The 27,967-nt window shown below is 52.1% G+C and overlaps 1 protein-coding gene across 1 annotated transcript; it reads right to left on the bottom strand.

The window, feature by feature from the left end:
• Positions 1 to 6,722: 6,722 nt before the first annotated feature.
• PCK2 (phosphoenolpyruvate carboxykinase 2, mitochondrial) lies at positions 6,723 to 20,664 on the bottom strand. Its single transcript, XM_038741484.1, has 10 exons — positions 20,636 to 20,664; positions 15,723 to 15,968; positions 14,685 to 14,869; positions 14,385 to 14,588; positions 14,116 to 14,303; positions 12,423 to 12,585; positions 9,789 to 10,007; positions 7,880 to 8,017; positions 7,465 to 7,560; positions 6,723 to 7,241 (listed from the first exon to the last, which is right to left on the bottom strand). The coding sequence occupies exons 1-10, from the start codon at positions 20,662 to 20,664 to the stop codon at positions 6,787 to 6,789; spliced, it is 1,923 nt and encodes a 640-aa protein (XP_038597412.1). The 3' UTR covers positions 6,723 to 6,786.
• Positions 20,665 to 27,967: the final 7,303 nt, after the last annotated feature.

Below are 27,967 nucleotides of genomic sequence, written 5' to 3'. Positions count from 1 at the left end.
TGGACTTCCCAAGCGCTTAGTCCAGTGCTCTGCACACAGTAAGCGCTCAATAAATACGATTGATTGATTAGGTATCGCTCTGCCCCTGGCACGGAGCCGCCCCGACCGTCCCAACCACAAGAGCTCGTCCTCAATCAATCAGTCAATTGTACAGTTTAGGGGGGAGACAGACATTAATATGAATAAACAAATAAATTACGTAAATGAATGAATTACAAATATGTACAGAAGAATAAATTACAAATTCATTCATTCATTCAATTGTATTTATTATTATTATTTATTGATAGCATTTATTAAGCGCTTACTATGTGCAAAGCACTGTTCTAAGCGCTGTTTATTAAGCGCTTACTGTGTGCAGAGCACTGGACTAAGCGCTTGGGAAGTCCAAATTGGCAACATATAGCGATGGTTCCTACCCAACAGCGGGCTCACAGTCTAGAAGGGGGAGACAGAGAACAAAACATATTAACAATAAAATAAATAGAATAAATATGTACAAGTAAAATAGAGTAATAAATATTCATTCATTCATTCAATCATATTTATTGAGCGCTTACTGTGTGCAGAGCACTGGACTAAGCGCTTGGGAAGTACAAGTTGGCAACATATCGAGACGGTCCCTACCCAACAGTGGGCTCACGGTCTAGAAGGGGGAGACAGACAACAAAACAAAACATATTAACAAAATAAAATAGAATAGGTACAAGTAAAATAAATTAAAATAAATAGAGTAATAAATCTGTACAAACATATATACATATATACAGGTGCTGTGGGGAAGGGAAGGAGGTAAGGCGGGGGGGATGGAGGGGAGAGAGAGGGGGAGAGGGGAGAGGGGGAAAGCACTGTTCTAAGCGCTGGGGAGGTTACAAGGTGATCAGGTTGTCCCACGGGGGGCTCACAGTCTTCATCCCCATTTTACAGATGAGGAAACTGAGGCACAGAGAAGTGAAGCGACTTGCCCAAAGTCACACAGCTGACAATTGGCGGAGCTGGGATTTGAACCCTTGACCTCTGACGCCAAAGCCCGGGCTCTTTCCACTGAGCCACGCTGCTTCTCCAGTCAAAGAATTTGGGGAAGTTCTTCTCGTGGTCTGACCTCAGTGTATCCTGCAGCAGGGCCTTCCCGCCAACCATCTTATCTGTACATGCATTAAGGCCGTTTTAAAGTCCCCACTCCCCACGCTCTCCCTTGGGCTAAATATGGTCAAGATAATTATTTCAAGGGTCGGATTAGACTTCGGCCTCCCACAACCTCATTCAGATCTCCACCGGAGGCCAGGCAACGCCAATAAGTGGGCAGAAAACTCAGGGATAATAATAATAATGGCATTTGTTAAGCACTTACTATGTGCCAAGCGCTGTTCTAATAATAAATAATAATAATAGCTTTTATTAAGTGCTTAATATGTGCAAAGCACTGTTCAGGTTACAAGGTGATCAGGTTGTCCCACGGGGGGCTCACAGTCTTAATCCCCATTTTACAGAGGAGGTAACGGAGGCCCAGAGAAGTGAAGTGACTTGCCCAGAGTCACACAGCTGACAATAGGCAGAGCTGGGATTTGAACCCATGACCTCTGACTCCAAAGCCTGTGCTCTTTCCACTGCGCTACGCTGCTTCTCTGCGCTGGGCTAGATACAAGGTCATCAGGTTGTCCCACGTGGGGCTCACAGTCTTCATCCCCATTTTACAGATGAGGTAACTGAGGCCCGGAGAATAATAATAATAATAATAGTATTTATTAAGCGCTTACTATGTGCAAAGCACTGTTCTAAGTGCTGGGAATGTTACAAGCTGATCAGGTTGTCCCACGTGGGGCTCACAGTCTTCATCCCCATTGTACAGATGAGGGAACCGAGGACCAGAGAAGTGAAGCAACCTGCCCAAAGTCACCCAGCTGACAAGGGGCGGAGCCGGGATTAGAACCCACGACCTCTGACTCCCAAGCCCGGGCTCTTTCCACTAAGCCACCCTGCTTCTCTACGTACTCTATGTACTTATGCACAAATTTGTACATTTCCTTCCCTTCCCCACAGCACCTGTATATATTTATATATGTTTGTACATATTTATTACTCTATTTATTTATTTATTTTACTTGTACATATTTATTCTACTTATTTTATTTTGTTAATATGTTTTGTTTTATTCTCTGTCTCCCCCTTCTAGACTGTGAGCCCGCTGTTGGGTAGGGACCGTCTCTCTATGTTGCCAACTTGGACTTCCCAAGCGCTTAGTCCAGTGCTCTGCGCACAGTAAGCGCTCAATAAATACAATTGAATGAATGAATGAATTTGTAATTAATTCTTCTGTACATATTTGTAATTCATTCATTTACGTAATTTATTTGTTTATTCATACTAATGTCTGTCTCCCCTCTAAACTGTAAGTGCATTGTGTCTGCTTATGAGTAGATTGTATTCACCCTAAGAGCCTAGTAGAGTGCTCGGAACACAGTAAGAGCTCAATAAATACGATTGAATAATGAATGAATGAATAAAATATGTACATATTTATTATTCTATTTATTTTATTAATGATGTGTACATATTTATTATTCTATTTATTTTATTAATGATGTGTACATATCTATAATTCTATTTATTTATATTGATGCTACTGATGCCTGGCTACTTGTTTTGTTTTGTTGTCTGTCTCCCCGCTTTTAAACTTTGAGCCCGTTGTTGGATAGGATTGTCTCTCCCTGTTGCCAAATTGTGCTTGCCAAGCGCTTAGTAGCTATAGTTCTATTTATTCTGACGATTTTGACCCCTGTCTCCATGTTTTGTTTTGTTGTCTGTCTCCCCCTTCTAGACTGTGAGCCCGCTGTGGGGTAGGGACCGTCTCTGTATGTTGCCAACTTGTGCTTCCCAAGCGCTTAGTACAGTGCTGTGCACACAGTAAGCGCTCAGTAAATACGATTGAATGACTGAATGAATGTTCTGCACATGGTAAAGCGCTCAATAAATATGATTGAATGACTTCCCTGTGTCTCAGTTACCTCGACTGTAAAATGGGGATGAAGACTGTGAGCCCCCCTTGGGACAACCTGATCACCTTGTAACCTCCCCAGCGCTTAGAACACTGCTTTGCACATAGTAAGTGCTTAATAAATGTCATTATTATTATTATTATTAAAATGGGGATGAAGACTGTGAGCCCCCCGTGGGACAACCTGATCACCTTGTAACCTCCCCGGTGCTTAGAACAGTGCTTTGCACATAGTAAGTGCTTAATAAATGTCATTATTATTATTATTATTATTATTATTATTATTATTATTATTATTAAAATGGGGATGAAGACTGTGAGCCCCCCGTGGGACAACCTGATCACCTTGTAACCTTCCCAGTGCTTAGAACAGTGCTTTGCACATAGTAAGTGCTTAATAAATGTTATTATTATTATTATTATTATTATTATTATTATGGGGATGAAGACTGTGAGCCCCCCGTGGGACAACCTGATCACCATGTAACCTCCCCAGTGCTTAGAACAGTGCTTTGCACATAGTAAGTGCTTAATAAATGCCATTATTATTATTATTATTATTAAAATGGGGATGAAGACTGTGAGCCCCCCGTGGGACAACCTGATCACCATGTAACCTCCCTGGTGCTTAGAACAGTGCTTTGCACATAGTAAGTGCTTAATAAATGTCATTATTATTATTATTATTAATAAAATGGGGATTCATTCATTCATTCAATCATATTTATTGAGCGCTTACTGTGTGCAGAGCACTGTACTAAGCGCTTGGGAAGTCCAAGTTGGCAACATATAGAGACAGTCCCTACCCAACAGCGGGCTCTGTGAGCCCCCCGTGGGACAACCTGATCACCATGCAACCTCCCCAGTGCTTAGAACAGTGCTTTGCACATAGTAAGTGCTTAATAAATGTCATTATTATTATTATTATTATTATTATTATTATTATTATTAAAATGGGGATGAAGACTGTGAGCCCCCCGTGGGACAACCTGATCACCTTGTAACCTCCCCAGCGCTTAGAACAGTGCTTTGCACATAGTAAGCGCTTAATTAATGCCATCATTATTATGGTAAATGCATATTTTCCCTGGTATAAATGAAGCCCATTGTTGGGTAGGGACCGTCTCTATATGCTGCCAACTTGTACTTCCCAAGAGCTTAGTACAGTGCTCTGCACACAGTAAGCGCTCAATAAATACGACTGACTGAATGAATGAATGGGCAAAACCAGAGTCAGGCCCTGAAAACACCGACCACCACCAGAGACAAGCGCTTAGTACAGTCCTCTGCCCACAGTAAGTGCTCAATAAATACACTTGATGGTTTGACAGCCTTTTGGAGGCCTCATTGGCCTCTTCAATCTTACATTCCCTCACAGGGGGATTTCACCATCTTCAAAGACCAGAGATGGTGGAAACTGAGGCCCCATTCATTCATTCATTCAATCGTATTTATTGAGCGCTTACTGTGTGCAGAGCACTGGACTAAGCGCTTGGGAAGTCCTTGCAGTCCTTCAGTTTTATCTCTGCTGGATCCTCTCATTCTCCAGGCCTCCCTGGAGCTATAAATCCCCAAACGACCAGCCGCACGGCAGAGTGGATAGAGCCCGGCCCTTGGGAGTCGGAGGGTCATGGATTCTAATCCCTCCTCTGCCACTCGTCTGCTGTGTGACCTTGGGCAAGTCACTTCACTTCCCTGGGCCTCAGTTACCTCATCTGTAAAGTGAGGATTGAGAGTGTGAGCCCTGGGTGGGACAGGGACTGTGTCCAACCTCATTATCTTGTATAATAATAATAATAATAACGGCATTTATTAAGCGCTTACTATGTGCAAAGCACTGTTCTAAGCACTGGGGAGGTTACAGGGTGATCAGGTTGTCCCACAGGGGGCTCACAGTCTTCATCCCCATTTTACAGATGAGGGAACTGAGGCACAGAGAAGCGAAGTGACTTGCCCAAAGTCACACAGCTGATGATGGGCAGAGCCGGGATTTGAACCCATGACTTCCGACTCTAAAGCCCGGGCTCTTTCCACTGAGCCATGCTGCTTCTCCACCCCGCGGCCCGGCACATAGTAAGCGCTTAACGGACACCGCGGTTATCATTATTATTACCACCACCACTCCCCACTGGGTTCCAGTTGTATTTGGAGTGCTCCCTCAGGGTCCCTAGGTGTTTCATTCCTGCTTCTGCAATCCGGCATCCTCCTTGCCTTTATCTAACCCCGGGACCAAACTCCTGCCGTGGCCCCCTCTGACCCTTGAATCAATCAATCAATCATATTTATTGAGCGCTTACTGTGTGCAGAGCACCGTGACCCTTGGATCAATCAAGCAACCAATCAATCGTATTTATTGAGTGCTTACTGTGTGCAGAGCACTGTACTAAGCGCTTGGGAAGTACAAGTTGGCAACATATAGAGACGGTCCCTACGACTGAATGAATGAACTCTCGACAAGGGTCAGAGAGGGGTTCCCTGAGTAGACTGTGAGCCCGTTGTTGGGTAGGGCCCATCTCTATGTGTTGCCAACTTGGACTTCCCAAGCACTTAGTACAGTGCTCTGCACACAGTAAGCGCTCAATAAATACAATTGAATGAATGAATGAATGAATGAATGAATGAATGGAGAATCAGGTGGGAACATCAAAATGTGGCCCAGCCCTCCCCCCACCGTGCAAGATTCGGTCTCCGTGGGTACAGGGGGCTCAGAGGTCCCGGGGACCCGTCCCCCCCAGTCCCCCGTGGCTGGAAGGATGCTCAGAGGCCCCGTCTTCCTGGCTACAACGGACTGCTGACAGGAAGCGTGTGATCATGTGATGGTTGTGTGCCTCCTTTCCACCCCCGGAGACGGTCACGGTTATTGAGAAAGGGCGGTGAAGTCGAAACCGAGGAGACGGAGGGGACCGGTGGAAAGAGCACGGGACCGATAGGCCGAGGATCAGAGTTCAAGTCTCGGCTCACCAGCCTGTGTGTCCTAGGGTCGGTTTCCACAGCTGTGAAACGGGGATAAGATAATTTAAGAGTCCCAAGGTGAGCGTCTGGCCTCGTGAACTCCCGTCTGCCCCAGAACACGGCCCGCGCTTAATAAATGCTGAAATTAATTAAACGAGGGTTCGGTCCCGAGCGCCGTCAGGGCCACGGGGCCGCTGGTGGAAGCCGGTTTAGAGGAGTGATTAGATGTGGGAGTCAGGGCTCACCTCCGCCTCGTCGGGCTTTATGCTCCCCCCAGGCTGCTGTCGGCCCCCGGAGAGGGAAGGGAACTCATCTCAGAAAGAAATCAGGGATCCTCCCACCGACCAAGCGTGACTCAGTGGAAAGAACCCGGGCTTCGGAGTCAGAGCTCACGGGTTCAAATCCCGGCTCCGCCAACTGTCAGCTGGGTGACTTTGGGCGAGTCACTTCACTTCTCTGGGCCTCAGTTCCCTCATCTGGAAAACGGGGATGAAGACTGTGAGCCCCACGCGGGCCAACCTGATCACCTTGTAACCTCCCCAGCGCTTAGAACAGTGCTTCGCACATAGCAAGCGCTTGACAGATACCAAAATTATTATTATTACCAAAAGGGTAAGAGAGCCAGACGGTCCCGGCGGATGCTGGGAGGCAGAGATAGAGGGAGGGAGGGTCCGAGGGGTCGGAACTGGGGGCTTGGGGGTGAGCGAGTCCTTGGTGGCGACCCCGCTAGCTACCGAGACCAGGCCGGGAAGCAAAACCACACCGAGACGCCACGTAAAAGAGAGGAGCAGCTCTTATTGTCGAGTCCCCGGCCGGGGCCTCCCCTGCCCGCCCCCGGCTCACATCCGGCGGACCCGGTCCTCCAGGGCCTCCAGCTCGGCCAGCACCTCGCGGGGCAGATCCCGGTTGACCTGCTCGCTGAGGTACCGGCGCACGTCCCGCACCTCCTGCTCCCAGAACTCCCGCGGCAGCGAGAAGAGCTCGGCCGTGTCGACGGGCCCCAGGCCCTGCAGGTTCAGGGCCCCGTCCCGGGGCACCAGGCCCACGGCCGTCTCGCGGGCGCTCTCCTCGCCCTCCAGGCGCCGGCAGATCCACTCCAGCACGCGGGCGTTCTCCCCGAAGCCCGGCCACAGGAAGCGGCCCTCCGCGTCCCGCCGGAACCAGTTGACGTGGAAGATGCGGGGGAGCCGGGCCCCCCGCCGCCCCTCCATGCTCAGCCAGTGCTCCAGGTAGCGCCCGAAGTTGTAGCCGAAGAAGGGCCGCATGGCGAAGGGGTCGTGCATGATGGTCTTCCCTGGGGGTGGGGTTGGGGGGAGGTCTCGTTGGCGGGGAAAGGGGGCCGAGGGGTAGAGGCCGGAGGGACGGACCGACGGGAGGGGGTTTGGGGGCGATGGCCCCGGCCGGCCCCATCCGTCCGGGGGCAGAGGGCCGACGGGACGGCGCGCGTCAGGGCTCGGGTGGGGCCCTACGTTCATTTGGTCTTGCAGGGGGCTGCGGCTGGGCGGGGGGGGACTCACCTTTGTGCTCCGCTGCAGCGGTTGACTCAGAGCGCATGGCACTGCCCACGAAGACGCCGTGGCGCCAATTGAAGGCCTCGTAAACCAGGGGCACCCCTGGGGAGTCGAGCGGCCCCGTCACGGCCTACCCCTCCGAACCCCTCTCCACCCTGGCAAGCCCCTCCGGTGGCTGCCCACTCCCCACTGTGGCCCCAGTCCCCCTCCCCTGGGGGCAGATGCCATCACGGAACTGGGCTTCCCGTCCCACCATCATCATCATCAATCGTATTTATTGAGCGCTTACTATGTGCAGAGCACTGTACTAAGCGCTTGGGAAGTACAAGTTGGTAACATATCCAGAGCGGTCCCCAACCCAGGGGCCAGGGCAGGGCCCCTCCGACCCGGATGCAGCTCCCCGATACTCCCTGAGACTCACCTTTGGGCCTGCGCCCCCCGAAGATGATGGCGTCGATGGGGACCCCCTCAGGAGCCTCCCAGGCGGGGTCGATGATTGGGCACTGCCGGGCCGGGGCGCAGAAACGGGAATTGGGGTGGGCGCAGGGCTCCTTGTCACCTGCCCCCGGGAGGGAGGGAGAGACGGACAGACAGACGGAAAGACGGCGTCACCCTGGCTCCCAAGGCCCTTCTGCAACCCCCAGACTGAGCCCCGCCCCTTGGCCCAAAGTCAAACGGGCCCAACGGGCAAACACTGGGGCTGACTGGTGTGCCTCAGTTTCCACGTTCCCCAATCAATCAATCAATCGTATTTATTGAGCGCTTACTGTGTGCAGAGCACTGTATTAAGCGCTTGGGAAGTACAAGTTGGCAACATATAGAGACAGTCCCTACCCAACAGGGGGCTCACAGTCTAGAAGTCTAACAGTGGGCTAACAGTCTAACCCCACGGATGGTTAGAGATAGAGAATAGAGAAGATAGAGAAGATAGAGATGCAGCGTGGCTCAACGGAAAGAGCCCGGGCTCTGGAGTCAGAGGTCATGGGTTCAAATCTTGGCTCCGCCAATTGTCAGCTGGGTGACTTTGGGCAAGTCACTTCACTTCTGTGTGCCTCAGTTCCCTCATCTGGAAAAGGGGGATGAAGACTGTGAGCCCGCCCCGTGGGACAACCTGATCACCTTGTAACCTCCCCAGCGCTTAGAACAGTGCTTTGTACATAGTAAGTGCTTAATAAATGTCATTATTATTATTAAAATGGGGATGAAGACTGTGAGCCCCCCTTGGGACAACCTGATCACCTTGTAACCTCCCCAGCGCTTAGAACAGTGCTTTGCACATAGTAAGTGCTTAATAAATGTCATTATTATTATTATTATTAAAATGGGGATGAAGACTGTGAGCCCCCCGTGGGACAACCTGATCACCTTGTAACCTCCCCAGTGCTTAGAACAGTGCTTTGCACATAGTAAGTGCTTAATAAATGTCATTATTATTATTATTATTATTAAAATGGGGATGAAGACTGTGAGCCCCCCGTGGGACAACCTGATCACCTTGTAACCTCCCCAGCGCCTAGAACACTGCTTTGCACACAGTAAGTGCTTAATAAATGCCATCATTATTATTATTATAATTATTAGTATGGTCGGTGAGGGCTGCCCTGAGGGCAGCTATGTCGGGGTGGGAAGCAGAGATCCATTTTAAGACAGAGAGAAGCAGTGTGGCCTAGTGGATAGACCACGGGCCTGAGAGTCAGAGGCCCCCGGGGCGGGGCGGGGGTCTAATCCCGGCTCCACCGTGGGACTTTGGGCAAGTCCCTTCACTTCTCTGGGCCTCAGTTCCCTCACCTGGAAAATGGGGGTTAATAATGTGAGTCCCATGTGGCTGTGTCCAAGCTGACTAGTTTGTATCTACCTCAGCGCTCAATACAGTGCCTGCCACGAAGTAAGCGCTTAATAAATACAAAAAACAAACCATGGAAAACTAATGGGGCTTGGGAAGATTATTACGGCTTTGACCGGAGCCCCGATAGGAGGGTCAAGCCCGGTTCGGTGGTCTGAGCGGCTGAGACAAACAGACGACTGAGAGAGGGGCTGGCGGGGTTGGAGGGTGGGAATAATGGAAGGATGTCAACTTGTACTTCCCAAGCGCTTAGTACAGTGCTCTGCACACTGTAAGCGCTCAATAAATATGATTGAATGAATGATTGAGAACTGCCCGCGTGGGAAATCCAAAGATGCTGGGATGATCTCAGCTCGGCAGGAAGGGCAAGGAGAGACTTAATGACTGTGTTTGAGGCAATGAACGGTTATTATCCAGGCCGGGGCGGGCTGCTGGCCAGACCCCCACCCCTCCCGGGGCCCGAGACCTGGCCCCAGGGCCCCCTCACCGGGTTTCCAGGGCCTGCCGAGCCAGGAGGTGACGGTGACCCCGGGGGGCAGGGGCTGGTCGATGCCCTCCCAGTAGACCCCGCCGTCGCTGGTCTCCGCCACGTTGGTGAAGAGCGTGTTGCGACTGATGGTGGCCATGGCGTTGGGGTTGGTGGTGGCCGAGGTGCCGGGAGCCACGCCGAAGAAGCCGTTCTCGGGGTTGATGGCGCGGAGGCGGCCTGGGAGGGGGCGGGACATAATCAAGCAAAAACTCCTCACTCTGGGCTTCAAGGCTGTCCATCCCCTCGCCCCCTCCTACCTCACCTCCCTTCTGTCCTTCTCCATCGCAGCCCGCACCCTCTGCTCCTCTGCCGCCGCTCATCCCCTCACTGGGCCTCGTTCTCGCCCGTCCTGCCGTCGACCCCCGGCCCACGTCCTTCCCCAGACCCGGAATGCCCTCCCTCCGCACATCCGCCAAACTAGCTCTCTTCCTTCCTTCCAAGCCCTACTGAGAGCTCACCTCCTCCAGGAGGCCTTCCCACACTGAGCCCCCTCTTTCCTCTCCTCCTCCCCATCCCCCCTGCCCTACCTCCTTCCCCTCCCCACAGCACTTGTATATCTATTTGTACTGATTTATTACTCTATTTATTTTACTTCTACATATTTACTATTCTATTTATTTTGTTAATGATGTGCCTCTAGCTTTAATTCTATTTGTTCTGACGACTTTGACACCCGTCCACATGTTTTGTTTCGTTGTCTGTCTCCCCCTTCTAGACTGCAAGCCCCTTGTTGGGTTGGGACCGTCTCTTTCTGTTGCCAACATGCACTTCCCAAGCGCTTAGTCCAGTGCTCTGCACACAGTAAGCGCTCAATAAATACGATTGAATGAATGAACGAATGAGCCGGCCAGGCCGGTTAGAGGGAGCTTTGGCTCTGCCCGGGGGCAAGGGAGAGGCCGGGGCAGCGGGAAGACGTGTTCCCGGAGGGAAAAGCCGATGGGCGGGCACTCCCGAAAACCACAGGAATCCCAGGGTCCAGCCGGGATCCATTTTAGGACTAAAGGATCCTGAGGGGAATTTCCGACTGGATGATAATAATAATAATTATGATGATGATGGTGTTTGTTAAGCGCTTACTATGTGCAAAGCACTGTTCTAAGTGCTGGGGGGAACACAGGGTGATCAGGTTGTCCCACGTAAGGCTCACAGCCTTCACCCCCATTTTACAGATGAGGTAACTGAGGCACAGAGAAGTTAAGTGACTTGCCCAGGGTCACACAGCAGACATGCGGCGGAGCCAGGATTGGAACCCATGACCTCCGACTCCAAAGCCCAGGCTCTTTCCATTGAGCCACGGTACTTCCTGGAGACTGGACCGGATCCAGGCTGGATGGATCCCTGGAGTCGCTTCTGGAAAGTTGAGGGTGGGCCGGGAATGGGCCCTTGAGAAGAAATTTCTCCGGCTCTCTCCCCTGCTGCCACTTCACCACCTGAGGACTCCTCCCCTTGACTCCCAGCATTTATGTACATATCCTTAAACTTTGTGGCTTCCTCCTGCTTCTAATTGACTTTGGCATCCTCTCCGCCCGGTTCCACCTATTTATTCATTCATTCAATCATATTTATTGAGTGTTTACTGGGTGCACAGCACTGTACGAAGCGCTTGGGAGAGGACACCCTCCCCACACCACCTGTATATATGTTTGTACAGATTTATTACTCTATTTTACTTATACATATTTTCTATTTATTTTGTTAAGAATGAGCATCTAGCTTTATTTTTATTTATTCCGATGACTTTCATTCAATCGTATTTATGGAGCGCTTACTGTGTGCAGAGCACTGGACTAAGCGCTTGGGAAGTACAGGTTGGCAACATACAGAGACGGTCCCTACCCAACAGCGGGCTAACAGTCTAGAAGGGGGAGACAGACAACAAAACAAAACATGAGGACAGGGGTCAAGTCATCAGAATAAATAAAAATAAAGCTAGATGCTCATTATTAACAAAATAAATAGAACAGTAAATATGTAAAAGTAAAATAGAGTAATAAATCTGTACAAACATATATACAGGTGCTGTGGGGAGGGTGTCCTCTCCCAAGCACTTCGTACAGTGGCCCCCTCGCCATCCCCCCCGTCTTACCTCCTTCCCCTCCCCACAGCACCTGTATATATGTATATATGTTTGTATGGATTTATTACTCTATTTTATTTGTACATATTTATTCTATTTATTTTATTTTGTTAATACGCTTTGTTTTGTTCTCTGTCTCCCCCTTCTAGACTGTGAGCCCACTGTTGGGTAGGGACCGTCTCTAGATGTTGCCAACTTGGACTTCCCAAGCGCTTAGTCCAGCGCTCTGCACACAGTAAGTGCTCAATCGATACGACTGAATGAATGAAAGTAAACGCTCCACAAATACGACAATGAATGAATGAATAGGTGGAGCCGGGCGGAGCGGATTGAACGAATGAATAAATAGGATTGACCGATTTTGGCTACTGATTACACTCCTCCAAGAGCTCAGTCCAGTGCTCTGCACAGAGTGAGCGCTCGGGAAGTGCTGCCCGACTGGGTGGTTGAGAGTCAGTGGGGAGGAGGGGACCGTGGGTGTCGACGGGGGCACCGGGCCCTTCTCGCTCTCTGACCGTCATCGTCGAACTGCATCCAGGCAATGTCGTCGCCCACGCACTCCACCTTCCAGCCGGGCAGAGCCGGGCGCATCATGGCCAGGTTGGTCTTGCCACAAGCGCTGGGGAAGGCGGCGGCCACGTAGCGCTTCTTCCCCGCGGGGCTGGTGATGCCCAGGATCTGGGGGGGCGGTGAGGGGGCACTCAGGGCTACTGCCAGGCTTTGGGACGGGACGGGGAAGGGGACGGGCCCCGGATGCAGCTGTGGGACGGTGCTAGTACGGGGACAATAGGTCACCATCACCAGCGCTGTGCTGGCTGGTGGCCCTGTGGCACTCGGTCTGTAGCCTCGGTTTCCCCGCATCCGCATGTCCGGCCCCGCGGGGGAGTTGGTGACCTGGGCCCTGCCCCCCGATCCTTCCGGCCGGGCTGTCCTTCTGAGGGACAAGGGGGAAGCCTGGCGGCTAGAGCACCGGCCCGTTAGTCAGAAGGACCTGGGTTCTTGCTACGGCTCCGCCACTCGTCTGCTGTGTGTCCTTGGGCAAGTCGCTTCACTTCTCTGGGCCTCAGTGACCTCATCCGTAAAATGGGGACTGTCCTGGGGGACTGTGGACTGTGTCCAACCTGATTAGCTTGGATCTCCCCCTTCTAGACTGTGAGCCCACTGTTGGGTAGGGACCGTCTCTCTACGTTGCCAACTTGTACTTCCCAAGCGCTTAGTACAGTGCTCTGCACACAGTAAGCGCTCAATAAATACAATTGAATGAATGAATGCTACTTAAGCAGATCCCGCCGCCCAAGAGCTGTGCTTGTTTAGTGTGGAAATAGAGGTAAGCAGCCCTGGCAGAGTATCTGGGCCATCAGGAAAGCTAGTGATTTATGGATCAACAGTTGGGATTCTGCTTCTTCCGGTTGACTTTTCCCTTTCCTGTTTGGTGTGTACGAGACTGTGAGCCCGTTGTTGGGTAGGGACCGTCTCTATATGTTGCCGACTTGTACTTCTCAAGCGCTTAGTACAGTGTTCTGCACTTAGTAAGTGCTCAATAAATACGATTGAATGAATGAATGAGGAGGAAGGGGGCAGGGGCTGGGCCCTGGGCTATTATTTTTATTTTTATTCATTCATTCAATCGTATTTATTGAGTGCTTACTGTGGACTAAGCGCTTGGGAAGTACAAGTCGGCAACATATAGGGACGGTCCCTACCCAACAACGGGCTCACAGTCTAGAAGGGGGAGACAGACGAGGCTCTTACTATGTGCCAAGCACCGTTCGAAGCGCTGGGGTAGTTACAAGGTCATCAGGTTGTCCCACGTGAGGATCCCAGTCTTAATCCCACTTTTACAGATGAGGGAACCGAGGCACAGAGAAGTTAAGTGGCTAGCCCACGGTCACACAGCAGGCAGGTGGCGGAGCCGGGATGAGAACCCACAGCCCCCGACTCCCAAGCTCGGGGTCTTGCCACTGAGCCACGCTGCTTCTCGGCTAGTGGGACGGGGCAGGGGCCGGGCCCTGGACTACCGGGGTGGGGAGAAGGGGGAGGGGATGGGCGCTGGGAATTCCCCTGACCCAGGCGTCTACCGGGAAGTCTGTCCGGAGAACCGCCCCACCCCGCAGTGTCGCGCCGCCGGGGCCGCAGGCCGGGCGGCCGCGTGGCCCCACCGGTGGCCCGGTCGGTGGGAGCGAGGCCGCGTCCGGGGCCCGCCCTCACCAGCATGTGCTCGGCCAGCCAGCCCTCGTCGCGGGCCAGCCGGGAGGCGATGCGCAAGGCGAAGCACTTCTTGCCCAGCAGGGAGTTGCCACCGTAACCGCTGCCGAAGGAGACGATCTCCCGCCGGTCCGGCACGTGTCCGATCAGGGTCTTCTCCGGGTTGCACGGCCACTGGTTCACCAGCTCCCCTGGGCAGAGGAAACGGGTCACTGGGTGGGGGACGACGACGGGGGTCTCGGCCGCGGGACCCGCCAGGAGGCCGGACTCACCTTCCAGGGGCAGCGGGCGTCCCACCGAGTGCAGGCACTTGACGAAGCTCCCGTCGCCGAGGGCTCGCAGCACGGGGTCTCCGAGGCGGGTCATGATGCGCATGCTGGCCACCACGTAGGGCGAGTCCGTGAGCTGCACCCCGATGCGGGACAGCGGGGAGCCCACCGGGCCCATGCTGAACGGGAGCACGTACATGGTGCGGCCTGCGGGGAGGGCGGCGGGCCGGGCTCAGGGGGCGGCGCTCGGTGGAGGGTTCCGGCTCCCCTCCCTACCCCCTCCGGGGGTCCCGCGGGGGTTACCCCTCATGCAGCCGGGGAATCTCTCGTCCAGGGCTCTCTGGAACTCGGCTGGGGACATCCAGTTGCCCAGCTGCCCCCGGGCGCCGTCCACGGGGATGGGCACCGTGTCCCGCTGGGATTCGGTCACTATCACGGTCTTGCTCTCCACTCGGGCCACATCCTTGGGGTCCGTGCGGGCCAGCCAGCTGGGGGAGGGACGGGGCAGCTCAGGAGGGCGGGAGACCCCCAGATCCCCTCGCCCCACAATACACAGACACGCACATACACACCAGAACTCATCCTCCACCCGGCCCTGGCCCAGGGCATCCTCCTCCCCCCCGTCTCCCCGCCCCGGCCAGCTTCCCCCTATGGCTTTGGAGTCGTGGGTTCAAATCCCCGCCAATTGTCAGCTGTGTGACTTTGGGCAAGTCACCTCACTTCTCCGGGCCTCAGTTCCCTCATCTGGAAAATGGGGATGACGACTGGGAGCCCCCCGCGGGACAACCTGATCAAAAGTCACTTCACTTCTCCGGGCCTCAGTTCCCTCATCTGGAAAATGGGGATGACGACTGGGAGCCCCCCGCGGGACAACCTGATCACCTTGTAACCTCCCCAGCGCTTAGAACAGTGGAAAGAGCCCGGGCTTTGGAGTCAGAGGTCATGGGTTCAAATCCCGGCTCCACCACAAGTCTGCCGTGTGACCTTGGGCAAGTCACTTAACTTCTCTGAGCCTCATCTGTAAAAATGGGGATTAAGACTGTGAGCCCCACGTGGGACAACTTGATCACCTTGTATCCTCCCCAGCGCTTAGAACAGTGCTTTGCACATAGTAAGCGCTTAACAAATGCCATTATTATTATTATTATTATTATCATTATTATTATTATTATTATTATTATCAAAAAGAAAAAAAAGTGGCAGAATCGGGGATTTGGACCCATGACCTCTGAGTCCAAAGCCCAGGCTCTTTCCACTGAGCCACGCACCCCTAGCCCTCCTCCACTCCCCCTCGCCCTGATCCCGCGCCCACCCCCGGCCCCCGCTGACCCGAGGACTCACCAGTTGTCGTACTTGGGGAGACGGCGGACGAGGCCTTGGCTCTCCAGCAGAGCCAGCGTGGCCGCATTCTCGGCCTCGCTCCCGTCACAGACGTGGACGTCCTGCGGCTGGCACAGGCGGGCACTGCGCTCCACAAAGTCCCGCACGCCGCCAGGCAGCTGGCCCAGGTCGCCGCTGACCACCCGGAGAGCACGGGTGCCCCGGTTTGGGACGCCTCCCCAGGGGCGCAGTCCACACCAGCCCAGCCTGAGGGGGAGGCGGTCAGTGAGTGGGTGGGCAGGGGGGCCGGAGGGTTGGCTGTGTGGTCGGTCGGTTGTATTTACTGAGCGCTCCCTGCTTACGGAGCACTGGACTAGGCGTTTAGGAGAGGACAAAAGAACAATAAACGGACACACTCCCTGCCCTCAACGACCTGACGCTCTAGAGAAGCAGTGTGGCTCAGTGGAAAGAGCCCGGGCTTTGGAGTCGGAGGTCATGGGTCCAAATCCCGGCTCCGCCAATTGTCAAGTCACTTCACTTCTCTGTGCCTCAGTTCCCTCATCTGTAAAATGGGGATTAAGATTGTGAGCCCCACGTGGGACAACCTGATCACCTTGTATCCCCCCAGTGCTTAGAATGGTGCTTTGCACATAGTAAGTGCTTAACAAATACCATTAAAAACAAAAGTCACTTCACTTCTCTGGGCCTCAGTTACCTCATCTGGAAAATGGGGAGTCATTCATTCAATCCTATTTATTGAGCGCTTACTGTGTGCAGAGCACTGTACTAAGCACTGATGAAGACTGTGAGCCCCTGGTGGGACAACCTGATCACCTTGTAACCTCCCCAGCACTTAGAATAGTGCTTTGCACAGAGTAAGCGCTTAATAAATGCCATTATTATTATTATTATTATTATTATTATTATTATTATGTAGACAGGTGGGGCGGCCTGTGTTTTTTTTGTGGTATTGTTTGAGCGCTCACTATGGGTCAAGCCCTATTCTGAGCGCTGGGTAAGATAGGCCTTATCGGGTTGGATACAGTCTCTTGCCCCACATGGGTTTTAGAGTTTAAGTAGGAGGGAATAGGGTTGAATCCCCACTTCACAGTTGAGGAAATGGAGGCCCATGGAAGTTCATTCATTCAGTCGTATTTATTGAGCGCTTCCTGTGTGCAAGCACTGGACTAAGCGCTTGGGAAGTCCAAGTCGGCAACAGATAGAGATGGTCCCTACCTAACGACAGGCTCACAGGCTAGAAGATTCATTTAATCGTATTTATTGAGCGCTTACTATGTGCAGAGCACTGGACCAAGCGCTTGGGAAGTCCAAGTAGGCAACAGATAGAGACGGTCCCTACCCAACAAGGGGCTCACAGGCTAGAAGATTCATTTAATCGTATTTATTGAGCGCTTACTATGTGCAGAGCATTGGACTAAGCGCTTGGGAGTCCAAGTTGGCAAAATATAGAGACGGTCCCTACCCAGCGACGGGCTCACAGGCTAGAAGGGGGAGACAGACAACAAAACATGGAAGCATGTCTGAGTCCTGTATATATGTCTGTACATATTTATTACTCTATTTATTTATTTAACTTGTACATATCTATTTATTTTATTTTGTTAGTATGTTTGGTTTTGTTCTCTGTCTCCCCCTTTTAGACTGTGAGCCCACTGTTGGGTAGGGACTGTCTCTATATGTTGCCAACTTGGACTTCCCAAGCGCTTAGTCCAGTGCCCTGCACACAGTAAGCGCTCAATAAATACGATTGATTGATTAATTGATTGATTGATTGATTGAGTCCCACGTAGGATCCCGTATGGAAGTATGTAGACACCTCTGTGGAAGGATGTCTGAGGGCCCGGGCGAGTGTCCCTGCAGCCTGGCATCCACACCCAGCACGTGGGGCAGGTCTCTCCCCAGACTCCAGGGCAGGGTTGTAGACTGTAAGCCCACTGTTGGTAGGGACTGTCTCTATATGCTGCCAACTTGGACTTCCCAAGCGCTTAGTACAGTGCTCTGCACACTGTAAGTGCTCAATAAATACGATTGATTGATGGGGGGAGGGGGAGGAGAAGCAAGGTCCGCGTTCTCTGCCCTTCTGGACTCCGGCGCCCCGGCTCTATCAGTTTCTGGGGCGGAGGGCGGAGGGCGGGGAGCCTTTCATTGGCTGAGCCCGGCGGGAGGGCAAAGGCCAGTTTGTGCCACCTTCGGGAAGCAGGTGATCCGGCTCTTTTTCCCATTCCCCCTGTGGGTGCCCCCCTCCCCCTCGGGAGCCTGGGCTGGCAAATGGAGGAAAACAGCCCAGGGAACGGGCCCACCCATCCCGAATCACCTCCCGCCGGTTCCTGGCAGGCTGGGCAGTCGGGGCGGCCAGGACTGACCAGAGCCCGGGGCACAGCAGGGCCCACGGAGGGCAGGCAGGATCGGAGACTCAGGGGTCTCGGCAACGGGGCGATCCTGCCCACTCTGGGGTGGGCAAGGCAACGCTGGCCAAAATGGGACAGAGGGGCATTCATCCATTCCATCGTATTTATTGAGCGCTTACTGTGTGCAGAGCACTGGACCAAGCGCTTGGGAAGTACAGTGCGGCCTTGGGTTTAATAATAATAATAATGATGGCATTAAGCACTTACTAGGTGCAAAGCACTGTTCTAAGCGCCGGGGAGGTTACAATCAATCAATCAATTGTGCTTATTGAGCACTTACTGTGTGCACTGTACTAAGCGCTTGGGAAGTACAAGTTGGCAACATGTACCCAACCGTGGGCTCAAGGTGATCAGGTTGTCCCACGCGAGGCTCCCAGTCTTCATCCCCATTCGACAGATGAGGGAACTGAGGCCCAGAGAAGTGAAGTGACTTGCCCAAAGTCACCCAGCTGACAAGTGTCAGCAGAGAAGCACCGGGGCTCAGTGGAAAAGAGCCCGGGCTTTGGAGTCGGAGGTCATGGGTTCAAATTCCGGCACCCCCACTTGTCAGCTGGGTGACTTTGGGAAAGTCACTCCACTTCTCTGGGCCTCAGTTCCCTCATCTGTAAAATGGGGATGAAGACTGGGAGCCCCCACCGTGGGACAACCTGATCACCTTGTAACCTCCCCAGTGCTTAGAACAGTGCTTTGCACATAGTAAGCAATGCCATTATTATTATTATTAAGTGGCAGAGCCGGAATTTGAACCCACGGCCTCTGACACCAAAGCCTGGGCTCTTTCCACTGAGCCACGCCGCTTCTCTAAGCTAGTGTGTTTAAAGCATGGACCTGGGACTCGGGTGGACCTGGGTTCTAATCCCGGCTGTGCCACGTATCTGCTGTGTGATCTCGGGCAAGTCAATCAATCGTATTTATTGAGCGCTTACTGTGTGCAGAGCACTCTACTAAGCACTTGGGAAGTACAAATTGGCAACATATAGAGACAGTCCCTACCCAACAGTGGGCTCACAGTCTAACAGTCGCTTGACTTCTCTGGGCCTCGGTTCCTTCATCTGTCAAATGGGGGATTAAGACCAGGAGTCCCACGTTGGGCAGGGACTGTGACTATTCTGAATGGCTTGTATCTACCCCAGCGCTTTGAACAGTGCCTGGCACATAGTAAACGCTTAACAAACACTATAATTATTCATTATTCTCACAGTCTCCAGCCTTATTGGGTTTCTCCTTCCCCGGGTGCTTAGAACAGTGCCTGGCACATAGTAAACGCTTAACAAACACCCTAATTAATCATTATTCTCACAGTCTCCAGCCTTCCTGGGTTTCTCTTCCTGAGTTTCCTGGGCCACATAGTAAGCACTTAACAAACACCATAATTACTCATTATTCTCACAGTCTCCAGCTTTACTGGGTTTCTCCTTCCCCGGGTGCTTAGTACAGTGCCTGGCACATAATAAACACTTAACAAACACCATAATTAATCATTATTCTCACAGTCTCCAGCCTTCCTGGGTTTCTCTTCCTGGGTGTCCTGGGCCACATAGTAAGCGCTTAACTAATACCCTTTAAACTTCACTTCTCTGTGCCTCAGTGACCTCATCTGTAAAATGGGGGTTGAGACCGTGAGCTCCACGTGGGACAGGGACTTGGTCCAACCCGCTTTGCCTGTCTCCACCCCAGCGACTTAGTCCGGTGCCTGGCTCAAAATAAGCGCTTAACAAGTACCACCGCTATCATTGAAACGTCACCGTTTATTGTCGCATTGTACGTTCCCCAGCGCTTAGTACAGTGCTCTGCACATAGCAAGCGCTCAATAAATATAACTGAATGAATTTTTTTTAAAAAAAGAGGAGCCCGGGCTCAGAGGGATGGGAAGGGGGGGGATGATGGCACTGTTTTGGGGAGCTGATGAAATGCCACCTCTCTGTCCTCCGACCAACCCGGGGATGATGATGGTGCTTGTTAGGCGCTTACTATGTGCCAAGCACTGTGCTAAGCGCTGGAGAGAGGAGCCTTCGGGGAAGAGGTGACGGCTAAGTAACTTGGGTGGGGAGTGGGGTGGGCACAGGGGGGTAAGAGGCCGTCCGGACGGGCCCGGGGAAGATGGGGAAGAGGGGTGGGGGGCTGTGGATCATTCATTCATTCATTCAACCGTATTTATTGAGCGTTTACTGTGTGCAGAGCACTGTACTAAGCGCTTTGGAAGTCCAAGTTGGCAACATAGAGAGACGGGCCCTACCCACCAGCGGGCTCACAGTCTAGGAGGGGGGGATCCCCTTCTAGATTTCCCACCGTATCCCCCGGGCCCCCCTCATTTGGGGGGCAGGGATCCCCCAAATCCTGAGCGAGGGCCCGGGGGGGGGGGGAGAGGAAGCGAGGGGCGGAGAAGCCCCCTGCCCGGAGCCCCTCCCCATCCCCCGGGGCGCCCAGGTGGGGCAGCGGAAAGCCAGGAGGGCCTCCAGGAGGAGGAGGAGGACCGGGGTTGGGGGGGGGGTCCCGGGGACTCACCTTAGGGCGGGGCGGTAGCGGGAGGCCATGGGGTCCGGCCGCTGAGGAGCGCACGGCGGAGGGCGGCCGGGAGGAGGAGGCCGGAGGGAGGCCCGGCCAGGGCGGGAGGCGCTTAATAAGGAGGCGGGGGGCGGGGCGGCCGGGGGCGGCCGGGGCGGGGACGGCTCCTCCTCCCCCCCCCCCCGGCCTCCCACCCCCGGGACCTTCCCTCCCTCCCTCCCCTCCCCTCTCCCTCCCCCAGCCCCAATTCTTTCCCCTGGGCGTCCTGATGACTGATCCTCGGTCCCCCCAGGACCTTCCCATCCCCTCTCCCTCCCCCAGCCCCAATTCCCTGCCCTGGGGGGGCCAGATGACCGGTCCTTCCCCCCCCCCCCGGACCCTCCCATCCCCTGTACCTCCCCCAGCCCCAATTCTTTCCCCTGGGCGTCCTGATGACTGATCCTCGATCCCCCCAGGACCCTCCCATCCCCTGTACCTCCCCCAGCCCCTATTCGCTGCCCTGGGGGGCCCAGATGACCGGTCCTCTCTCCCCCCCCCGGACCCTCCCATGCCCTGTACCTCCCCCAGCCCCAGTTCCCTGCCCTGGGCGGCCAATGCCCGGTCCTCTCTCCCCCCAAGACCCTCCCATCCCCTCTACCTCCCCCGGACCCAAATCCCCCTCCCCGGGGGGGGGGGGGGGCGATGACCAGTTCCCGGCCCCCCCAGGACTCTCATAGCCCACTGTTGGGTCGCGACTGTCTCTATATGTTGCCAACTTGTACTTCCCAAGCGCTTAGTACAGTGCTCTGCACACAGTAAGCGCTCAATAAATACGACTGATGATGATGATGATGTAGCTCCCCCAGCCCCAAATCCCTCCCCTGGGGGTCCCGATGACGGGTCCTCTCCCCTCCCAGGACCCTCCCATCCCCTACACCTCCCCCAGCCCCAATTCTCTCCCTGGGCGGCCAATGCCTAGTCCTGTCCTCTGTCCCGCAGGACCCTCCCATCCCCTGTACCTCCCCCAGCCCCAGTTCCTTCCCCTGGGCGTCCTGATGATTGATCCTCTGTCCCCCAGGACCCTCCCATCTCCTGTTCATCCCCCAGACCCAATTCCCTCCCCTGGGCGTCCTGATGATTGATCCTCTGTCCCCCAGGACCCTCCCATCCCCTGCACCTCCCCCAGCCCCAATTCTCTCCCTGGGCGGCCAATGCCCAGTCCTCTGTCCCCCAGGACCCTCCCATCCCCTGTACCTCCCCCAGCCCCAATTCCCTCCCCTGGGCGGCCTGATGATTGATCCTCTGTCCCCCAGGACCCTCCCATCCCCTGTACCTCCCCCAGACTCAATTCTTTCCCCTGGGCATCCTGATGATTGATCCTCCGCCCCCCAGGACCCTCCCATCCCCTGTACCTCCCCCAGACCCAATTCTTTCCCCTGGGCATCCTGATGATTGATCCTCCGCCCCCCAGGACCCTCCCATCTCCTGTTCATCCCCCAGACCCAATTCCCTCCCCTGGGCGTCCTGATGATTGATCCTCTGTCCCCCAGGACCCTCCCATCCCCTGCACCTCCCCCAGCCCCAATTCTCTCCCTGGGCGGCCAATGCCCAGTCCTCTGTCCCCCAGGACCCTCCCATCCCCTGTACCTCCCCCAGCCCCAATTCCCTCCCCTGGGAGTCCTGATGACTGATCCTCGTTCCCTCAGGACCCTCCCATCTCCTGTACATCCCCCAGCCCCAATTCCCTCCCCTGGGCGGCCTGATGATTGATCCTCTGTCCCCCAGGACTCTCCCATCCCCTGTACCTCCCCCAGACTCAATTCTTTCCCCTGGGCATCCTGATGATTGATCCTCCGCCCCCCAGGACCCTCCCATCCCCTGTACCTCCCCCAGACCCAATTCCCTCCCCTGGGCGTCCTGATGATTGATCCTCCGCCCCCCAGGACCCTCTCATCTCCTGTTCATCCCCCAGACCCAGTTCCCTCCCCTGGGCGTCCTGATGATTGATCCTCCGTCCCCCAGGACCCTCCCATCTCCTGTACCTCCCCCAGACCCAATTCCCTCCCCTGGGCGTCCTGATGATTGATCCTCCGTCCCCCAGGACCCTCCCATCTCCTGTACCTCCCCCAGACCCAATTCTTTCCCCTGGGCGTCCTGATGACTGATCCTCGGTCCCCCCAGGACCCTCCCATCCCCTGTACCTCCCCCCGCCCCAACTCCCTCCCCTGGGGGCCCCTATTAGCAGTGGGCGGCCCCGCCCCCTCTCCCCGCCTGATGTAAGACGAAGGGCCTGTTGCCCCACAAGAGAAAAAGCGGGAGACGAGGGGAAAGCAATAAACAAGAAGAACAAGGAGATCCTCGGGAGGGAGGCCCGGCGCTCAGTACAGTGCGCGGCACACAGTCAGGGCTCAGGAAATTCACAGTTCACCCATGGGGTCATCATTCAATCACTCATTCAATCGGATTTACTGAGCGCTTACCGTATGTAGGGCATTCATTCATTCTTTCAGTCGTATTTATTGAGCGCTTACTGTGTGCGGGGCATTCATTCATTCTTTCAGTCGTATTTATTGAGCGCTTACTGTGTGCGGGGCATTCATTCATTCTTTCAGTCATATTTATTGAGCGCTTACTGTGTGCAGAGCACTGGACTAAGCGCTTGGGAAAGTATAAAAGTCGGCAACAGATAGAGAAGGTCCCTACCTGACAGCAGGCTCGCAGTCTAGAAGGGGGAGACAGACAACAAAACAAGTAGACAGGCGTCAATGCCATCAGAATAAATACAGTTACAGCTACAGACACATCATTAATAAAACAGAATAAATTTGTACAAATATAAAATCCATAGAGTCATAAATATGTACAAGTACACTGTTCTAAGCGCTTGGAAAGTACAATTCGGCAACAAATAAGAGACCAAAAACGGGCTCACAGTCTAGAAGGGGGAAGACAGAAACCAAAACAAGTAGACAGGCGTCAATAGCATCAGAATAGATTTACAGCTATAAACACATCATTAATAAAATAGAGTAAATATGTACAAATAAAATACAGAGAGTCATAAATATGTACAAATATACTGTACTAAGCGCTTGGAAAGTAGAATTCGGCAACAAATAGGCCAACAACGGGCTCACAGTCTAGAAGGGGGAGACAGACAGCAAAACAAGTAGACAGGCATCAATGCCATCAGAATAAATAGAGTTACAGCTATAGACACATCATTAATAAAATATAGAGTAAATACGTACAAATAAAATACGTAGAGTCATAAATATGTACATATATACTGGACTAAGCGCTTGGAAAGTACAATTCGGCAACAAATAAGAGACCAACAACGGGCTCACAGTCTAGAAGGGGGAGACAGACTACAAAACAAGTAGACAGGCATCAATACCATCAGAATAAATAGAGTTACAGCTATAGACACATCATTAATAAAATATAGAGTAAATATGTACAAATAAAATACGTAGAGTCATAAATATGTACATATATACTGGACTAAGCGCCTGGAAAGTACAATTCAGCAACAAATAAGAGACCAACAACGGGCTCACAGTCTAGAAGGGGGAGACAGACAACAAAACAAATAGACAGGCATCAGTACCATCAGAATGAATAGAGTTACAGCTATAGACACATCACTAATAAAATATAGAGTAAATATGTACAAATAAAATACAGAGAGTCATAAATATGTACAAATATACTGTACTAAGCGCTTGGAAAGTACAATTCGGCAACAAATAAGAGACCAACAACGGGCTCACAGTCTAGAAGGGGGCGACAGAAACCAAAACAAGTAGACAGGCGTCAATAGCATCAGAATAGAGTTACAGCTCTAGACACATCACTAATAAAATAGAGTAAATATGTACAAATAAAATACAGAGAGTCATAAATATGTACAAATATACTGTACTAAGCGCTTGGAAAGTACAATTTGGCAACAAATAAGAGACCAACAACGGGCTCACAGTCTAGAAGGGGGAGACAGACAGCAAAACAAGTAGACAGGCATCAATACCATCAGAATAAATAGAGTTACAGCTCTAGACACATCATCAATAAAATATACAGTAAATATGTACAAATAAAATACATAGAGTCATAAATATGTACACGATTGAATGAATGAATGAATATTTATTTTACTTGTACATATTTATTCTATTTATTTTATTTGGTTAATATGTTTTGTTGTCTGTCTCCCCCTTCTAGACTGTGAGCCCACTGTTGGGTAGGGACCGTCTCTATATGTTGCCAACTTGGACTTCCCAAGTGCTTAGTACAGTGCTCTGCACGCAGTAAGTGCTTAATAAATACGATTGAATGAATGAATGAATGTATGAATGTACAAATATACTGTACTAAGAGCTTGGAAAGTACAATTCGGCAACAAATAAGAGACCAACAATGGGCTCACAGTCTAGAAGGGGGGAGACAGACAGCAAAACAAGTAAACAGAATCAAGAGCATCAATAGAATTATAGATATATTTATGTCATTAATAAAATAAATAGAATAATAAATAAGCACAATATACACAAGTACTATGGGGTGGACACCCTCCCTTCCTTCTGTGAAGAAGCGGGGCTGGAGGAGGGGGATTGTTGCTTTCCCACCCCCAGCCTCGGGCCCCCCAAAACTCAACTGCAGCTTCTCTAGTCCAACTTCCCCCCTGGAAGGGCCCGGCTTAGGGGAATCCCGAAAGAAGCAGCGGGGCCTAGTGGGTAGAGCCCGGGCCTTGGAGTCAGAAGGACCTGGGTTCTAATCCCGGCTCTGCCACTCGTCTGCTGTGTGACCTTAAGCAAGTCACTTCACTTCTCCGGGCCTCGGTTCGCTCATCTGTCAAATGGGGAGGAAGACTGTGAGCCCCATGGGGGACAGGAACTCTGTCCAACCTGATTTGCCTGCATCCACCCCAGCGCTTAGAACAGTGCTTTGAACATAGTAAGCGCTTAATAAATGCCATCATTATTATCCCTGTGACTAGGTTGGGATTGGGGGAGCAGGAAGACCAGATAGGGGTGGGCATTTATTCATTCCTTCATTCATTCATTCATTCATTCATTAGAAGCAGTGTGCCTTAGTGGAAAGAGCCTGGGCTTGGGACTCAGAGGTCGTGGGTTCTAATCCCGGCTCTGCCACTTGTCAGCTGAGTGACTTTGGGCAAGTCACTTCACTTCTCTGGGCCTCAGTTATCTCAGAAAAAATGAGGTACCTCCTATCAATCAATCAATCAATCGTATTTATTGAGCGCTTACTGTATGCAGAGCACTGTACTAAGCTCTTGGGAAGTACAAGTCGGCAGCACACAGAGACAGTCCCTACCCAACAGCAGGCTCACAGTCTAGAAGGGGGAGACAGAGAACAAAACCAAACATACTAACAAAATAAATAGAATAGATATGTACATGTAAGATAAATAAATAGAGTAATAAGTATGTACGAACATATATACATATAAAATGGGGATTAAGACTGTGAGCCCCCAGTGGGACAACCTGATCACCTTGTAACCTCCCCAGTGCTTAGAACAGTGCTTGCACATAGTAAGCGCTTAAAAAATGCCATCATCATTATTATTATTATTTTTAGTACCGTGCTCTGCACACAGTAAGTGCTCAATAAATAATATTGAATGAATGAGTTGGACTCTCCCAGGTTGTTAGTGCAGTGCTCTGCACACAGTAAGCGCTCAACGCGATCGAATGAAAATGAATGTTGCCGAATTGTCCCCTCCCAAGCGCTTAGTCCAGTGCTCTGCACACAGTGAGCGCTCAATAAATAGGATTGAATGAAGGAAGGAAGGAGGATAGGCCCATCTTTTGGGGGGAGGGAGAAGGGCCTAAGAAGGAGGATTTCCGGGTTGCATCCGAGAGGGCTTTGGCCGCAGGAGCAGGGAGCGACCACCAGGGGGCAGGCCTCTCTGGGCCTAGAAAGTCCTGGATGATTATTATTATTACTATTATTATTATTATTATTATTATTATTATTAGCCCAAAAAGAAGGGCTTATCCTCCTTCCTTCCTTCATTCAATCTTATTTATTGAGCGCTCACTGTGTGCAGAGCACTGGCATTTATTAAGTGCTTACTATGTGCAAAGCACTGTTCTAAGCACTGGGGAGGTTACAACGTGATCAGGTTGTCCCAGGTGGGGCTCACTGTCTTCATCCCCATTCTACAGATGAGGGAGCTGAGGCACAGAGAATAATAAGAATAGTGGCATTTATTAAGCACTTACTGTGTGCGAAGCACTGTTCTAAGCGCTGGGGAGGTTACAAGGTGATCAGGTTGCCCCAGGTGGGGCTCACAGTCTTCATCCCCATTTTACAGATGAGGGAACCGAGGTACGGAGAATAATAATAATGATGGCAATTATTAAGGACTTACTGTGTGCAAAGCGCTGTCCTAAGTGCTGGGGAGGTAACAAGGTGATCAGGTTGTCCCAGGTGGGGCTCACAGTCATCCCCATTCTACAGATAAGGGAGCTGAGACACAGAGAATAATAATAATAGTGGCATTTATTAAGCACTTACTGTGTGCAAAACACTGTTCTAAGCGATGGTGAGGTTACAAGGTGATCAGGTTGTCCCAGGAGGGGCTCACAGTCTTCATTCCCATTTTACAGATGAGGGAACTGAGGAATGGAGAATAATAATAATGACGGCAATTATTAAGGACTTACTATGTGCAAAGCGCTGTCCTAAGCGCTGGGGAGGTTGCAAGGTGATCAGGTTGTCCCAGGTGGGGCTCACAATCTTCATCCCCATTTTACAGATGAGGGAACCAAGGCACAGAGAATAATAATAGTGATGGCATTTATTAAGCACTTATTATGTGCAAAGCACCGTTCTAAGTGCTGGGGAGGTTACAAGGTGATTAGGCTGTCCCAGGTGGGGCTCGCAGTCTTCAACCCCATTTTACAGATGAGGGAACTGAGGCACAGAGAAGTGAAGAGACTTGCCCAAAATCACACAGCTGACAATTGGCAGAGGCGGGATTTGAACCCATGACCTCTGACTCCAAAGCCTGGTCTCTTTCCACTGAGCCATGCTGCTTCTCATAATAATAATAATAATAGCATTTGTTAAGCGCTTACTATGTGCCTAACACTGTTCATTCATTCATTCATTCAATTGTATTTATTGAGCGCTTACTGTGTGCAGAGTACTGGACTAAGCGCTTGGAAAGTACAACTGGGCAACAGATAGAGACGGTCCCTATCCGACAGACAGCAAAACAAAACAAGTAGACAGTCTGAGTACTGGGGGGGATACAGGGTAATCAGGTTGTCCCACGTGGGGCTCACAGTTTTAATAATAATAATAATAATAATAATG

This window comes from Tachyglossus aculeatus (genome assembly GCF_015852505.1).
Source record: "Tachyglossus aculeatus isolate mTacAcu1 chromosome 12 unlocalized genomic scaffold, mTacAcu1.pri SUPER_6_unloc_1, whole genome shotgun sequence".
Classification (NCBI taxonomy): domain Eukaryota; kingdom Metazoa; phylum Chordata; class Mammalia; order Monotremata; family Tachyglossidae; genus Tachyglossus; species Tachyglossus aculeatus.
The sequence above is the reverse complement of the archived record's forward strand: the minus strand, read 5'-3'. Positions and strand labels throughout refer to the sequence as shown.

Bases quoted from the DNA above. Each gene is read 5' to 3' on its own strand.
- PCK2 (XM_038741484.1), bottom strand. From the start codon at position 20,664: ATGGCCTCCCGCTACCGCCCCGCCCTAAG. The intron at 14,304-14,384 runs GTGAGTCCGGCC...TCCTCTGCCCAG, and splicing joins ACGCCCGCTGCCCCTGGAAG to GGGAGCTGGTGAACCAGTGG. The intron at 8,018-9,788 runs GTGAGGGGGCCC...TCCCGGGGGCAG, and splicing joins CGGCAGGCCCTGGAAACCCG to GTGACAAGGAGCCCTGCGCC.